Genomic DNA, 16206 nt, shown 5'->3' with positions numbered 1-16206 from the left:
CTACGTAACAATGGGGTCTGTTTCTGAGATTAAATAGTGAAATTAAATGATGGCTAGAGAAAGGGGTTTCTTGGGAGGAAAGCAATGATAAACCTAGACAGCATCTTAAAAAGCAGAGACATCACCTTGCCAACAAAGGTCCGTATATTTAAAGCTATGGTTTTCCCAGTAGTGATGTATGGAAGTGAGAACTGGACCATAAAGAAGGCTGATCGCCGAAGAATTGATGCTTTTGAATTATGGTGCTGGAGGAAACTCTTGAGAGTCCCATGGACTGCAAGAAGATCAAACCTCTCCATTCTGAAGGAAATCAGCCCTGAGTGCTCACTGGAAGGACAGATCCTGAAGCTGAGGCTCCAATACTTTGGCCACCTCATGAGAAGAGAAGAATCCCTGGAAAAGACCCTGATCCTGGGAAAGTTGGAGGGCACAAGGAGAAGGGGATGACAGAGGACAAGATGGTTGGACAGTGTTCTCAAAGCTACCAGCATGAGTTTGACCAAACTGTGGGAGGCAGTGGAAGACAGGAGTGCCTGGCGTGCTCTGGTCCATGGGGTCACGAAGAACATCTCTTTGGGTTGTCGAAGGTTCAATCCTGTAGCTTCTCCAGGCAGGGCTGGGAGAAAGACCTGCCTGAAATCCTGGACAGCTGCTGCAAGTCAGTGCAAACAATACTGAGCTATAAGGAGCTATGGTCTGATTCAGAAGAAGCCAGTTTCCTATGCCCCCTTGTGTAAGTAGTGGTTGAACATTTGCCTCGCCTGCGGAAGGTCCTGGGTTCAAATCCTGACATCCCCAGGCACAGCTGGGAGAGTCCTCTCCTATGAAATCCTGGGCATTTCGCATTACTGAGCTAAACGGACCGGCTGCTCTTAGTATGCCAGCTTCCATATCTTCCACGGTATAATTTCGCGATGGGCTCTTTGCCAAACAGCATGTCATTTTGTCTGGCCCGATTGAATCACCCAGCAGGGTTGCATTGTTATTAAATATGGTTTCAACAACCTTTTTTCTACACCTGCCTGCAAACCCCAAACTTCCGCTCTCTGAGTTTCTTAATCGCCTTTTCCATTTTTTATTTTTTTTTTGTAAACTTAAAAGGAAAAAAATATATATTATGCCACTTTTCCAAGGTGGTAGGTTTCCCCCCCCCATTACAGGTTAAGGGTTAATCTGACCGAGTGCTGCATTCCTAGAGAGTCCCTTCAGGAGGCGAGGTTGATTCGTTGCTGGAGGCACTTCCGGTCAACCTTGCCTATCCCCCTTCGCTCTACCTTTGCAAAAAATAAAAAGGGGGTGGGGGGGTGGATGGGCTTTGGAATTTCTCCTGGAAAGAGGTGAGTGCAAAATGCATTTGGGGTGAAAAGGGTGCAATGGAGAGCTGGCGTAGCAGAAAAAAATATTGCAGACCAGATTTCATATTTATAGGAATGATTGTCACAAATATATGTTTATTTAAAGAAATTGCAGGTTGGTCTATCGAGAGGCTGGGAAAAATATCTAAAAGTAATGGTAGTGATAAAGGCACCTTTACCGCGAGCAGAGAAGGCCACAGTCCTGCTTGCATTTACCTGGGAATAAAATCCCATTTATTCATTGGGATTTAAGACTGTGTACACACCATGCAATTAAAGGATGTTTAAATCCCATTCTGCATTCCCCACAATGGACTGAGCTCCCGTTGTTCTGTCCCAGCGTCTGCCAGCCTAGCAGTTTGAAAGCACACAAGTGCAAGTAGATAAATAGGTACTGCTCCGGCAGGAAGGTAAACGGCGTTTTCATGCATTCTGGTTTCCGTCACGGTGTCCCATTGCACCAGAAGCGGTTTAGCCATGTTGGCTACATGACCCAGAAAGCTGTCTGTGGACAAACGCCGGCTCCCTTGGCCTGAAAGCAAGATAAGCGCCGCAACCCCATAAGTCGTCTTTGACTGGACTTAACCATCCAGGGGTCCTTTACCTTTTTTATTATTATTACAGTGGTACCTCGGGTTACAGACGCTTCAGGTTACCAACGCTTCAGGTTACAGACTCCGCTAACCCAGAAATAGTACCTCGGGTTAAGAACTTTGCTTCAGGATGAGAACAGAAATCGTGCAGTGGCAGTGCGGCGGGAGGCCCCATTAGCTAAAGTGGTACCTCAGGTTAACAGTTTCAGGTTAAGAACGGACCTCCGGAACGAATTAAGTTCTTAACCTGAGGTACCAGTGTATTCAGCTTCTGTTTCCATAAGGAGAAGAATCTCCTCTTGGTAACTGGATATATTGCTTGGCTCGATCAAATGCTGTTGAACCGAACTGAGCCCCATTGCCAGTCCTGAGAGAGAGAGAGAACATGGCTGCCGTAAAGCGAGGTGATCTTTTGGCTGCGGGACTGGAGTCCGAGGAGGCTCTGCAAGACTCAGCTGCCCTCAAAGCAGAGAGAAGGAGGACCGAAAACGCTCGGGCTGGGTGTGGCATGGAAACCTGCAGAAAAACAGCTCCGGAGATCTTGAACCAGGATGCTCCAAATTCCAGTTCCGAGTTCAGGCATTTCAGGTACCAAGAGGCCATGGGTCCCCACGAGGTTTGCAGCCGGCTCCTGGACCTTTGCTGCCGGTGGCTGAGGCCCAAGAGACTCAAGAAGGAAGAGATGTTGGAGCTGGTGGTCCTGGAGCAGTTCCTGGCTGTCCTGCCCCCGGAGATGCAGAGCTGGGTCAGGGAAGGCCGCCCAGGGAGCTGTGTCCAGGCCGTAGCCCTGGCAGAAGGTTTTCTACTGAAGCAGCAGGAGGACAGAAGGCAAACGGTGAGTGGGTTACATTTTGGTGGTTCATGCTGTGGGCATGAAGAAATTGTTGTTTTACAAGGAAGTTGTTTTACAGCCTTTCTCAGAAGCTTTGTTCTGTTGGTCACCCACCTAAAATAAATAAATGATGGATTAATAGACAATATGTAGGAACAAGACAAGGACCCACAGAGGGGAGGTTGGGAGTCCAGGAGATTCTTCGGAATCCTCTTTTTATGTTGGTTGTTTGATAATTGTTTGTAAATTTCAGAATCTGAAAAACGAAATAAAATTTAAATGAATGAATGCATGAATATCATGGAGCTGAGAAAGGAGTAGAAAAGGGGGAATCACAGAATTGTAGAGTTGAAAGGGACCCCAAGGGTTATCTAGTCCAACCCCATACTCTGCAGGAGTCTCAGCTAAAGCATCCATGACAGATGGCCGTCCGTTAAGAACATATTCCGATGCCCTTAATACTCTCTCCTGTTTTAGGTCCAGGAGCCGTTGATGGAGGTGGCCGGCCCTTTATCTGGTGCAAAGAAGGTTCCGTCGGACGACTTTGACAGGCCGGGACATGGGGCCAAAACCAGCACAATGAAATTCCACAGAGATAAAGGTAAAATCCTGCATTTAGTGTTGGGGGAGGTGGTGAGATCTCGTTTGGCAATACTACGCGCAATAAGGATTTGGGTGTCTTAGTGGATCACAAGCTTAACGTGATCCACCAGGGTGTGACACTTTACAATGTGCTCTTTTGTTTTGCTTTGCATCTTCAGGCTTGAAAGCTGATTAAAAAATAAACCCTGATTGGCTAGGAGGCTGATTAAAAAATAAACCCTGATTGGCTAGGAGGCTGATTAAAAAATAAACCCTGATTGGCTAGGAGGCTGATTTTAAATCTTTGTTTGGCCCTCTGCTTCTGATTCTACCTCCGTTTCATTAACAGACAGTGAAATGGCACCTGAGGCACATTCTGAATCTTCTCCTTTTTCTGCTGGAGGGGTGAAAGCCACCGTCCAGCCAACTCAGGTAGGAGAAAGCCTGTTGGGGAGACCTATTTCAGACAACTGGGGTGCCACTTTCTTATATATCCCTGGGCTTCTTTGGGAGGAAGGGTGGCACAATAACTCGTCGTCGCTCACAAAGTACCATCGTTAGCACCCCCAATAAGGATTCTCACAATTCCCTAAAGAATATAATTACAGACTATCATCACAATTCCACAAAAGAACCTCTCTCAATTCCCCTCCTTCTCTTTTCAGTCCTCAATATCAAGGATTTTGTGTGTGTGTGTGTGTGTGTGCAATTTTAAGCCTGAGGGCCACATTCTGTTCTGGGCAGCCTATCAGGGGCCACAGGCCAGCAGTGGGCGGGGCCAGAGGCAAAAGTAGGCAGAGCAGCAAATGCAACTCTTACCTTTGTACAGTAGAGGGGCTGGGAGGGTGTGTGTGTGTAGTGTAGTGTAGTGGTGTAGTGGTTAAGAGCGATAGTCTTGTAATCTGGGGAACCAGGTTCGCTTCTCCGCTCCTCCACATGCAGCTGCTGGGTGACCTTGGGCTAGTCACACTTTTCTGAAGTCTCTCAGCCCCACTCACCTCACAGAGTGTTTGTTGTGGGGGAGGAAGGGAAAGGAGAATGTTAGCCGCTTTGAGACTACTTAAAGGGAGTGAAAGGTGGGATATCAAATCCAAAAACTTTCCGGGGGTTCCTCATTCCTGTTCAAAGCCCTCAAAGCCACCTACGGGGAAAGCTGTGAGTTCAGCCCATTTTGACAGTATGAACCTTTGAATCTTGCAGAAGAGGGATTGGGAACCTGTTGCCCTGTAGGTGTCGCTGCAGTGCAACACCCATCATGCCTGACAGCTGTGCTGGCTGGGTGACTGATGACGGCGACGACGACAACAACAACAACAACAACAACAACAAACAACAACAAACAACAACAACAACAACAACAACAACAACAACAACAACAACAACGTAATATTTCACTCTGGGCGACTTCCAAGACATAAAAACACAATAAAACATCAAACATAACAGACTGATCCAATATAAAACAGTAACAGACTGATCCAATATAAAAATCACAGTAACTTTAAAATAAACAACTTATATAAAACAATCCATCAGAATCTAATAAACAGTAAAATTACACATCAGCAAATAATAAACAGTTCAACCACAATAAAGAATTATCAATCAATAAAAGTAACAGCAAATCACGTAAAATACCACAAAACATACAAAACCATGTAAAAGGATCAAGCTGAGAAACAAAGAAGAGAAGAAGAGTTTGGATTTGATATCCCGCCTTTCACTCCCCTTCAGGAGTCTCAAAGCGGCTAACAATCTCCTTTCCCTTCCTCCCCCACAACAAACACTCTGTGAGGTGAGTGGGGCTGAGAGACTTCAGAGAAGTGTGACTGGCCCAAGGTCACCCAGCAGCTGCAGGTGGAGGAGCGGAGACGCGAACCCGGTTCCCCAGATTACGAGTCTACCGCTCTTAACCACTACACCACACTTATAAGCACAACTTATAAAACTATTTTTAAAAAATATCCCTGAACTCCTCTGCTGCCAGCTACTGCGGCTGCTATTCTCAAAGTCATAGTCTGGGAAAGGCTAGGTGGGGCAAGGCAGGAGGAAACACCATTGCCTGATGAGGAACAGAAAGTCCAATATCACCTGCAGATTGTGCACCCTGAAAACAACCACCTGTTCCTGTTGTCTTCTTTGGGCGTGTGATGGAAGGAGAGCAATCATCACCCCATTTTCTGGGATGTTTGGCTAGGAAATAGGTTTGTATTATAAGGACAGAACTACCCAAACTATATAGAAACTTATTCATGTATCCTACTACAGCGGCAAGAATGTTACTCGCCCCCAAATGGAAAGAAGCAGAAGACCCAGTAAAGGAAGAATGAATACGCAGAATTAATAACCGGAAAAATAAGAAATCAAGATAACAAACTTTACGGATAAATTGTAAACAGATAAGAACATTCGCAGGATTATTGTAATAACCTGCAATTTTAGAAGAGTATACATTTAAAGCAGATGAATAAATGAGCAGATAAAGTTCATTTGGATACGGCAGAAGATATTGAAAATAAACTTGAGGGACCGCAGAAAGAGGGGGGAAGGAAGAAGAGTTTTGAAATGTTAAAATGATTGTAGAATGATTGAAATATATAAACCCAAAAAGCATAAATAAAATAAAGAAAAAGAAAAGAGTTTTGTATGTGTTTCAGGAGCCTGTGGTTTTTGAGGAGGTGGCTGTGAGCTTCACAGAGGAGGAGTGGTCCCTGCTGGTTCCAGGCCAGAGAGCATTGTACCGGGAGGTCATGTTGCAGAATTACGGGATGGTGGCCTCTCTAGGTAAGGATGCCTTTGGCCATAGATGAGGCAGGGGGTGTTGTTGGATTCCAACTTCCCTCAGCCCCCACCACCGGCCAGCCCATGCCAAATCAGGTAAACCACTCTATAATTCTCACTCTATAATGGGAATAGGGGGGCTCCTAACCACTCCCAGCAGCCTTATCAAACACTATCTCCCAGAATTCCTTGGGGGAAGCCATGATCATTTAAAGTAGTAGAAAAAAGACAGTCACGGAACCAAAAACTACACCAAACAAATGAAATACCATGAAAATCCCTGAAACGAGAAGTAATTGACTAAAAATATTAAACTAAATAACAAAAATCACAAAGTTTAAGGGAAAAATTAGAAAAACCTAGAATTGAATAAAACCTTAACGGGATGCTGGCTACAAACCTCGTTTCACTGAACTATTCAGTTTCCTCAGAAGGAAATAGAAAAATCATAAACCTTAAATGATTTTAAACAAACTCAAGAACAGGGCTGAAATGCTCCCGAGTTTACATAAAGGTTTGAAAACCTCAATAGCAAGTTTAAGACACAGCCCTATTTAAAGCAAGCCAAGTCGTAATGATAAGGAATTGAGGACTTGGCTGTGAAAACTCTAGTATTGCCTTTTAAAGTGGCATGATAGTGCTTTTAAATGTGAGGTGTGAATGCGGCCTGACTAGCAGTCTCTGTCCGGGGTTTCAGGCCGGTGAATCTCTCCCAGACGTACCTGGAGGTACCAGGAATTGAATTTGGGACTCTCTGCATACAAAAGTAAATGCTGTAGCACAGAGCAACAGTCCTTCCTGCGTGGATGGAAAGATCTTGGAAGCTCTCTTGCGGCCCCTACATAACCAGCTGTTTGATTTTTATGTTTTGAATATCTAGAATCTCTGCTGATTCCCAAGCCTGACCTCATCTGCCGGTTGGAAGAGGAAGAGATCATTGAGCAGTGTACTGAGGAAGGGGAGAGCTTTAAAGGTGGGCAAAAGACTCATCTTTTGTTTCTCTCTTTTAGCATCATCATCATCATTTATTATTTATACCCCGCCATCTGGCTGAGTTTCCCCAGCCACTCTGGACGGCTTACAATCAAGTGTTAAAAACAATACAGCATTAAATATTAAAAACTTCCCTAAACAGGGCTGCCTTCAGATGTCTTTTAAAGAGAAGATAGCTGCTTATATCCTTGACATCTGGTGGGAGGGCATTCCACAGGGCAGGCGCCACTACCATGAAGGCCCTCTGCCTGGTTCCCTGTAACCTCACTTCTCACAGTGAGGGAACCGCCAGAAGACCCTCGACGCTGGATCTCAGTGTCCGGGCTGAACAATGGGGGTGGAGACGCTCCTTCAGGTATACAGGACCGAGGCTGTTTATTTATTCACAACTTAGAAGCAGGAAATAAACAAGCATCTCTGTTTATTTCAGGCTGGAAGAGGGAGAACGAGAATGAACTTTATGAGGCTGCTGCGGAGGGAACTGAGACTCGAGATGTGAAAGAGATATTTGTGAGTGAAGATGGACCAGAGATTCATGTTGGAAAGCCGGCAGTGAAGGACAGATACCTTTATTTGCAGGATGTGGAGTTCCACGAAAGCCCGTTCCAAAAGGAACCGTGCAAAGTAAGGAGGAGGAACGAGTGCGCTGTGTGTGGGCAGATCTTCAGTCACAAATCGAGCCTTGTTACTCATCAGAGAATCCACACAGGCGAGAGGCCCTATAAATGTGCACTTTGTGGAAAGAGCTTCAACCGAAGGACGCGACTCACTTCACATCAGAGACTGCACACAGGGGAGAAGCTGTATAGCTGTTCAGACTGCAGCAAGAGCTTTTGCGAAAAATCGAGTCTTAACGCCCATCAGAGAATCCACACAGGAGAGAGACCCTATAAATGCTTGAACTGTGGGAAAAGCTTCAGCCGCAGCTCAAACCTTATTGCTCACCAGAAAATCCACACGACACAGAAACCCCGTAATCACTCCAAAGGCAGCAAGGCCTTCTCTGTGCAGTCTAAGCACAATTCACATGAGAGAATTCACAAAGGAGAGAAGGATCTGTGTAGTTCCGTAATCTTTAGCAAGAGCAACTCTGATGACATGAGTCTAATTGGACATCCAGAAATATATGCGGAAGAAGATCCTTATAAATGTTTTGACTGTGGGGAAAGCTTCAGTAAGAGCTCCAACCTTTTTAAGCATCAGAGAATTCACTTAGAGGAGAAACCATACAAATTCTGTAGCAATAGCTTTTCAGACAAATCCAGTCTTATGACACATCAAGGCATCCACTCGGGAGAAAAAACATATAAATGCTCAGTGTGTGAAAAGAGCTTCAGTCGCAACTGGAGCCTCCTTACACATCAGAGATACCACAGAGGGGAGAAACCTTATAAATGCTCGGACTGCAGCGAAAGCTTTTGCGACAAATCAAGTCTTATCAGGCACCAGAGAATCCACACAGGAGAGAAGCTCTATAAATGCTTCATTTGTGAGAAGAGCTTCAATCAGAGCACAAACCTTTTCACACACCAGAGAATCCACACGGGAGAAAAACCGTATAAGTGCATCGAGTGTGGGAAGAGCTTTAACCAGAGCTCACATCTTATCAGGCACCAGAGGCTCCACACTGGAGAGAAACCCTACAAGTGCTCGGAATGTGGGAAGAGCTTCACTCAGAGTCCAAATCTCATTCGTCACTGGAAAATTCACGCCAGAGAGAACACGTAACGACGGCTTTTTGACTTTTGTGAAAAAAATAAAAGCATCAATCAGCGCACAAGAGAATGACACATTAGATGACGTCTTACGAGAGAAGGAAATTGCTCACACAAATGAGAGGTGGAAGATTCCTGCATTGCAGGTGGTAGATTGGATGACCTTTTGGGTACCCTCCACTTCTATGATACGGTCGTGCAGCAGAACAGTTTCATGTGCATGTAACGTTTTTCTAGGTCCCTCTGGGGGTTTTTCCCCTGCAGAGACTGCAGTCCCATCCTAGTAGTATAAGCAAAGTAGAGCTATAGAGTTGGAAGTGTCAATGTGCTGAATTTTCATTAATAAACCAAAACAAAAAATAAATGCAGTGCTCAAACAACTGATAAGAACATAAGAAAGAGCCCTTCTGGATCAGGTTCAGCTAGACGGGTGACTCAGAGTGGCTGCCGAGAACATATAACACCAGTCCTGAGAGACCTGCATTGGCTCCCAGTACATTTCCAAGCACAATTCAAAGTGTTGGTGCTGACCTGTAAAGCCCTAAACGGCCTCGGTCCTGTATACCTGAAGGAGCGTCTTCACCTCCATCGTTCAGCCTGGACACTGAGGTACAGCTCCAAGGGCCTTCTGGCAGTTCCCTCCCTGCAAGAAGCAAAGTTACAGGGAACCAGGCAGAGGGCCTTCTCAGTAGTGGCTCCCGCCCTGTGGGACGCCCTCCCATCAGATGTCAAGGAAATAAGCAACTATCTTACTTTTAAAAGACATCCGAAGGCAGCCCTGTTTAGGGACGTTTTTAATGTTTAGTGCTGTATTTTGTTTTAAATATTTTGTTGGGAGCCAAATTATTATTATTATTACCTCACAGTGGCCAACCAGATGGCCCAATGTGAAGCGACCAAGCAGACCCTGAGCACAAATGGTATCCTCTCCAAACCGCAGTTCCCAACACTTAGTATACTGCCTCCGACTGTGGAGGCTAATCATGGCCTCTGTTGTGGCAGAGCACTAGAAACTAGATGGTCAGTTTTTTAAAATTTTGTACCTGTTTCAATCTGCTTGCACTTTGTGCGAGATAAACTTGTTTTCCTGCGTTTCTCCTCTCCCTGGTCCTGTATGAAAAATAATAATGCATTTCTTGCAAGTTCTGTGGTTGAGATTAGATGTCTTGCTGTTGCTGTTCCAGTCTCCACCACTACCGTCCAGCTTAGATTCCCCATTTCCCCAGACATCCAGAACTAGAGTGCAAATCTAGTAGCTGTTCGAAATGAGATGTTGCCCCAACAACAGGCAAATGAAAGGATTTAGAGAGGCAACTCTGGCGCCTGTCTCCTTCCTGCCAAGCGTGCTTTGTGCTTTCTGGCTCAGATTTTGGCTTAGACCCGTCCCGTCTCTGCTCTTGGGGTCTTGGGGATAATCATGGAGGCTCAAGAGTAGGTGTCGGGGTGGATGTTGGGCACAGGCCAGCAGTAACTCACAAGGCATCGGTGAAATTAATTCTTTATTCAAAGAAACAAAATGTCTCAGGCCTAGTGAGCGCAGCAACTTCCATAACAACAGCTTTCCAGGCAAAGCCAGTCTTCCCAGTAGGCCTTGCCCCTATGAGGCAGGACTGAAGGCCTTCCTACAGTCTTCTCCCTCAGATCCTTCCAGAGCAATCTGAGACTCCAAGGCCTTGTCTTTCGCTGCTCCACCTTCTTCATTCCTCTCCTGGTCCTGGGAGACCAGTGGAGAGGGGAGGAGGAGACACACTTGATGCTTCGCCAGCTAACTCAATCTCTGCCTTTGGGCCCCTCACCTCTCCAGGCTCCTCTTCTGCCGCTGGTTCTGAACTGCCCTCTGCCACAGCCTCTTCCTGCTCACTAAACCCTGTTACCTCTCCAGCTTCTGACACCTCCTCCTCCCGTCTTCTCCCTCTAACCCAGGCATCCCCAAACTCAGCCCGCCGGATGTTTTGGGACTACAACTCCCATCATCCCTAGCTAACAGGACCAGTGGTCAGGGATGGTGGGAATTGTAGTCCCAAAACATCTGGAGGGCCGAGTTTGGGGATGCCTGCTCTAACCACTTGTTGTTGTCCCACCACACACCCCCAGGCTCTGAGCCTTCTTCCCCTGGGGGTTCCCCAGTTGCTGCCTGCCACCACTCTTCTGCATACAGCCAGTCCGTGACATCACGGGGGTGGGGGCGTGTGCATCTAGAGGTGGTGTGTCAGGTCTCTCCCATTCCTCAGCCTTCCTCCAGTGGGACATCTCTGGGTGTTGGGTCTCCAGTTCCTGGTCAGTGGTGGCTGGTGCCCATTGGGGCTGGTAGGGCAGAAGGCAAGGAGCCCAACAGTAGGTGGCACCAGAGAGCCAATGACATAGAGTCCCCATCCTCTTCCCTGCTGCATTCTGCAAAGGCAACACAAAAGCTGAGGAGGAGGAGGAAGGTGACGGCCAGAGCCGCTTTCTGGACTGCTTGCAAGGGAAAAGGCTGGGCACAGGGCTGCCTGAAGTTTCCGACTAAACATACGGAAAATGGCCCATGGGTGATGGGAGTCCACCAACATCGGGAGAGACATAAGTTTCTCCATGTCCAGGGGGTGCTTTGCTAGGGACATCTGCTGTTAAACAGCAACCCATTATTGACGTAAAGCTGGCCTGTGTGTTGAAAGCCATCAGGAAACCCATTCAGTTAATGGGGGGTGTGTGTATGTGTCCTGACCTGAACTGGGGAACCATGGTTAAAAAACAGGAAGCAGAGGCAGAGGGACCAACCGTCAGCTTTCACAATGGAGGGATATAAACAGGATCTGTCCTGTAACAAAGACCAGTGCTATTTCAAGCCTCTTGGCTTGGCGTCTTCGGCGAGGATCAATGTTGCTGAGCTCATGGAAGGCACAGAAATGGTTCCCACCCATTCCACGAAACAAGAGCACCCGTAAGAATCTGCTTGGGTTTGGTTTTCTGCAAGGAGGAAAAACCACGAGCTCCTCAAAACAGTGGTGGAAACCTGTGGCCCTCCAAATGTTGTTTGCCCATCAGCTGGTGCAAAATGCAGGCATCGCAACTGCTCACATACTGCCTGATAGGTATTTAAAATGGTTGGCATCTGCCTGTCTTGAGAGACAGTGGAGTGCGCTGTGGCGATCACACAGGGCCCCAAGACGTTTCACTGCCTATTGATCCCTGTGCCACCACTTTATTTCTCGTTGCCACCACCCAGACCCTACCTGGTACAATACTGAGTCCAGTCAGGGTTAAATTGGAACATAAACTTCTGTTTATTTATTGCAGTTTAACAAGCGTGTGGTTTCATAAATGGTACCGGTCAATTACAATAATGGGGTGCCTATCCAGACCTATAACTTCTGCTACCTGCGCTCACTCACTAAACCACCTCTCAGATATTTACTTGTCTTCCTAGCTTCCCAGGCACCCTTAACAAACTACAGTTTGCATAATTCTTTCGAGAAGTCATGGCTGATTGACGTGGCATGGCACGTGCTTTAAATGTTAAATTGCATATTCACCTGATAATTCTCTCCTCCAGGTAAGCAAAAGTTTTAGCTAACTAGCTAAACAAATGGAAGTTTATTTTGTCCCTTCTTCATGCGTGGTCTTTCACAGCACTGCAGGAGGCGGTGATGGCTGCTAACTTTTAAAAGGGGACCAGGCAATCCCATGAAGGATGAGGCTATCAATGGCCCATTGGCATGAAGGATATATGGAACCTCCATCTTCGGCAGCAATGTACCTCTGAATTTGAGATGCGGAACAGCAGCAGTCAGGAAGGGCAGCGCCTCTCTGGCCTGCCTGGTATCATCTCAAGAGGCATCTGATGGGCCGCTTTGGGAAAACAAGTTACTGGACTAGAAGGAACTTGGATTGGATTTGGCAGAGCTCCTCCTGGTGATCTCATAGTAGGTGTGGAGAAACCTTTGACCCTCCAGATGTTGCTAGACTACAACTCCCATCAACCTCAGCAAGGATTGCCAATGGCTGATGGAATTTGTACTCCAAACAACAACTGGAAGGCCAGAGAGACCCTGCACCTGCCTTGTAGAAATAAATAGGTAAAGGGACCCCTGACCATTAGGTCCAGTTGTTGCGGCGCTCATCTCGCTTTATTGGCTGAGGGAGCCGGCGTACAGCTTCCGGGTCATGTGGCCAGCATGACTAAGCCACTTCTGGCGAACCAGAGCAGCGCACGGAAACGAAAAATAATCTGCTCCAGCTCTAGACTACGGGCTCCTTTGGACGACATCCCCTGTGGCTCCCCATCGCTGTCACTCATCCAGCCATCACCACCTAAAAAAAAAGAAAAAAAGAGAGCTGCAATAAGAACAGGAGAGGAGAAAGGAAGGCTCAAAAGAGTGAACGGACCAAATGAATGGACCTATTTATTCAGGGAAATGGAAATACTAATATTAATAGTACTAATAATAAGTAGGCAAAAGGTATAGGACCCCTGTATGGTTAAGTCCAATCAAAGGTGACTTATGGGCATAGCTGTCAACTTTTCCCTTTTTTAAAGGGAAATTCCCCCTTATTCCAAATAGGATTCCTCGCAAGAAAAGGGAAAAGTTGACAGCTATGCCTATGGGGTTGCGGTGCTCATCTTGCTTTCAGGCCGAGGGAGCTGGCATTTGTCCACAGACAGCTTTCCGGGTCATGTGGCCAGCATGACTAAACCGCTTCTGGCACAATGGGACACTGTGACGGAAACCAGAGCACATGGAAACGCCGTTTACCTTCTCGCTGCCTTTTGATAACTCTTCAGCTTGCAATATCCTGCGGTACCTATTTATCTACTTGCACTGGTGTGCTTTCAAACTGCTAGGTTGGCAGGAGCTGGGACAGAGCAACAGGAGCTCACTCCGTCGAGGGGATTCAAACTGTTGACCTTCTGATTGGGAAGCCCAAGAGGCTCAGTGGTTTAGACCATGGCGCCACCCGCCTACCTGATAATACTAATACAGTGGTAACTCAGGTTAAGTACTTAATTCGTTCCAGAGGTCCATTCTTAACCTGAAACTGTTCTTAACCTGAAGCACCACTTTAGTTTATGGGGCCTCCTGCTGCTGCCGCGCCACCGGAGCATGATTTCTGTTCTCATCCTGAAGCAAAGTTCTTAACCTGAAGCACTATTTCTGGGTTAGCGGAGTCTGTAACCTGAAGCGTATGTAACCTGAAGCATATGTAACCTGAGGTACCACTGTAATACTAATAATAATTCAGTTTATATCCCATGTTTACTCCTGTAGGGAGTGCAGAGCGGCAAACACATCAGTAATAAAACATTTTGCAAAAACATTTTTAAAAGCATTTAGAAACAGTCTAGCAGCAGTCCAAAAAACAGTTATATCGGCTGTGAGTCCTGGAGGTCCTGCTCCCTGCCTTGCGGGCCTTTTCCCACCTACTTGGGAGGGCGGGGCCTGACTGACTCCAGCTACAAAAGCAGAAGCTGTAGAAGAGGCCAGAGACCATCTTGGCTGCTCTTGCTGCAGACCCAGGTCATGGAGCCCTGAGTTTCCCAAACCACCTCCTGCAGTGAACCACCATTGACAGGATCGCCAACAACGGTGGCAGGTTACCTTCTGTGTTTACAATTAATATTCCCCCCCCCCCCGCTAATTATGCTGTATGAAATGTGCATCTTATATTTGACTTCCCTTAATAATGTTTTCTTTTGGAATGCTTAAGATTTATTTATTTTTGCTAACTTTGCTATGTTAAATGTGCATTCTGTAGCTGACCTACACCCTTTGTAACGTTTCATTTTGAAATCTTTAAGATAACATTTTAGTTTCCTGTTAATTAGCTAGCTTTGAATGTATATTTGACTTCCTTCTGTAATGTTTTTCTTCTGGGTTGCTTTAAGTTTTAATGCAACTTGCAAACAGCTTTGAGATTTTTTCCTCTTAAAAATATAAAGCAGTATAGAAGCAAAATGAATAACAGTAAAATAATAATCACTGGGTTGCCTGGAAAAATCCCTCAGCCCTCAGCTGCCTGCATAAACAGGATTGTTTTCAAATTCCTTCTGAATATTATTAAGGCAGGGGCAGATGTACCTCCACAAACCTCAAGCTCAGGTAATCCGTACCTGGCAAACTGTTATCCTTCCCAACCTCTCCAATGAGATGCCTCGGAGCAGTTTCAGACAAAGTTCGCTCGGCCTCTGCAAAGCTCACAGCCACCTCCTGGATTAGCCCAGCTCCTGAAAGAACAGTGAACACTTTTCCCCCTTCTTCTTCGTCTTCTTCTTACTTCGAACTGCCGGAACAGCCGGCGTTCTCCATCTGCGCCGAGGGCATTTTGGCCATCCACTTCCCCATAATCCTCTCTGTTTCTGGGATCCGGCGAGCCATGCATATCCTCAGCCAGCCCACGAAGTATGCGCCCCTCACATCCAGCCTGCGGGCCGGCAGTTGTGGGTCCCTCGGTGTGGATAAAAGATAATTTGGTGTCTGATGGACTACATGGAACTGGCAGGAATGACTGGCAGAATCCGAGATAAGGGAGAAGAGGTGGTGGAAGAAGACTGGAAGAAATTTAAAGACTACTTGCAGAAATACTGTAAAATTAATGAATGTTAAAGGGATGTTGGATTGAAAATAAGCGGTATTGGTAAAAAGATTAACAAGAATATGTAAATACGGATTGACAATGGTTGAAAATACATAGTTATAATAGGTTAAGATATTGAGTAAAGATAAATGATAGAGGGTAAGGATTTGCTGAATTAACCATGTGAACTGGAATACAAAAAAGGGGGGTGTGAGGAGGTCAGGAAACAAGTAAATGAAATATAAGATATGAAAATATTGATTTCTTTTTAACTTTTTTAACTTTTTATGTATTTTGTCTTTGTATTTTTGTATCTCTTTTTCTTTTATTATTGTTATTCTTTTTTATTTCTTATTTTTAATTTTGTAACCTTTTATTGTCTGTAAAATTTCAATAAATATCATTTTGTTTTTTTTAAAAAAAGATAATTTGGTGTCCTCCCACGGCGGCTGTGGGCTCTCTATGCTGGAGTTGTGGGGCTGAACCACACTGAGGAAGTCTTTCCACTGGGCTTGCCAGCTCTGCTGTGAGGAGAGAGAGGAGAGTATGAATAGAAACTAGCTTACTGTGTGGACGCAGGTGGCACTGTGGGTTAAAGCACAGAGCCTAGGACTTGCCGATCAGAAGGTCGGCGGTTCGAATCCCCACAACGGGGTGAGCTCCCATTGCTCGGTCCCTGCTCCTGCCAACCTAGCAGTTTGAAAGCACGTCAAAGTGCAAGTAGATAAATAGGTACCACTCTGGAGGGAAGGTAAATGGCGTTTCCGTGAGCTGCTCTGGTTCGCCAGAAGCGGCTTAGTCCT

At 46.1% G+C, this 16206-nt stretch overlaps 1 protein-coding gene and 1 long non-coding RNA gene across 3 annotated transcripts; one reads left to right on the top strand and one right to left on the bottom strand.

The window, feature by feature from the left end:
• The first annotated feature begins 1311 nt into the window (after nucleotides 1–1311).
• LOC309524711 (uncharacterized protein) lies at nucleotides 1312–9215 on the top strand. Its single transcript, XM_082209645.1, has 7 exons — nucleotides 1312–1337; nucleotides 1980–2783; nucleotides 3258–3381; nucleotides 3712–3794; nucleotides 6020–6146; nucleotides 7024–7116; nucleotides 7567–9215. The coding sequence occupies exons 2-7, from the start codon at nucleotides 2334–2336 to the stop codon at nucleotides 8862–8864; spliced, it is 2175 nt and encodes a 724-aa protein (XP_082065771.1). The 5' UTR covers nucleotides 1312–1337; nucleotides 1980–2333; the 3' UTR covers nucleotides 8865–9215.
• A 3834-nt stretch (nucleotides 9216–13049) lies between these two features.
• LOC309525415 lies at nucleotides 13050–15931 on the bottom strand. Of its 2 annotated transcripts, XR_014216251.1 has the most exons (3): nucleotides 15848–15931; nucleotides 14940–15311; nucleotides 13050–13141 (listed from the first exon to the last, which is right to left on the bottom strand). It is a non-coding gene; the product is annotated as an uncharacterized lncRNA (long non-coding RNA). The 2 variants fall into 2 exon arrangements; XR_014216252.1 differs by lacking the exon at nucleotides 13050–13141 and having other exon boundaries at nucleotides 14557–15311.
• Between the last annotated feature and the right edge of the window lie 275 nt (nucleotides 15932–16206).

The sequence above is a fragment of the Podarcis vaucheri genome (assembly GCF_965113315.1).
Source record: "Podarcis vaucheri genome assembly, chromosome: 2".
In the NCBI taxonomy this organism is placed as follows: Eukaryota; Metazoa; Chordata; class Lepidosauria; order Squamata; family Lacertidae; genus Podarcis; species Podarcis vaucheri.
The sequence above is the reverse complement of the archived record's forward strand: the minus strand, read 5'-3'. Positions and strand labels throughout refer to the sequence as shown.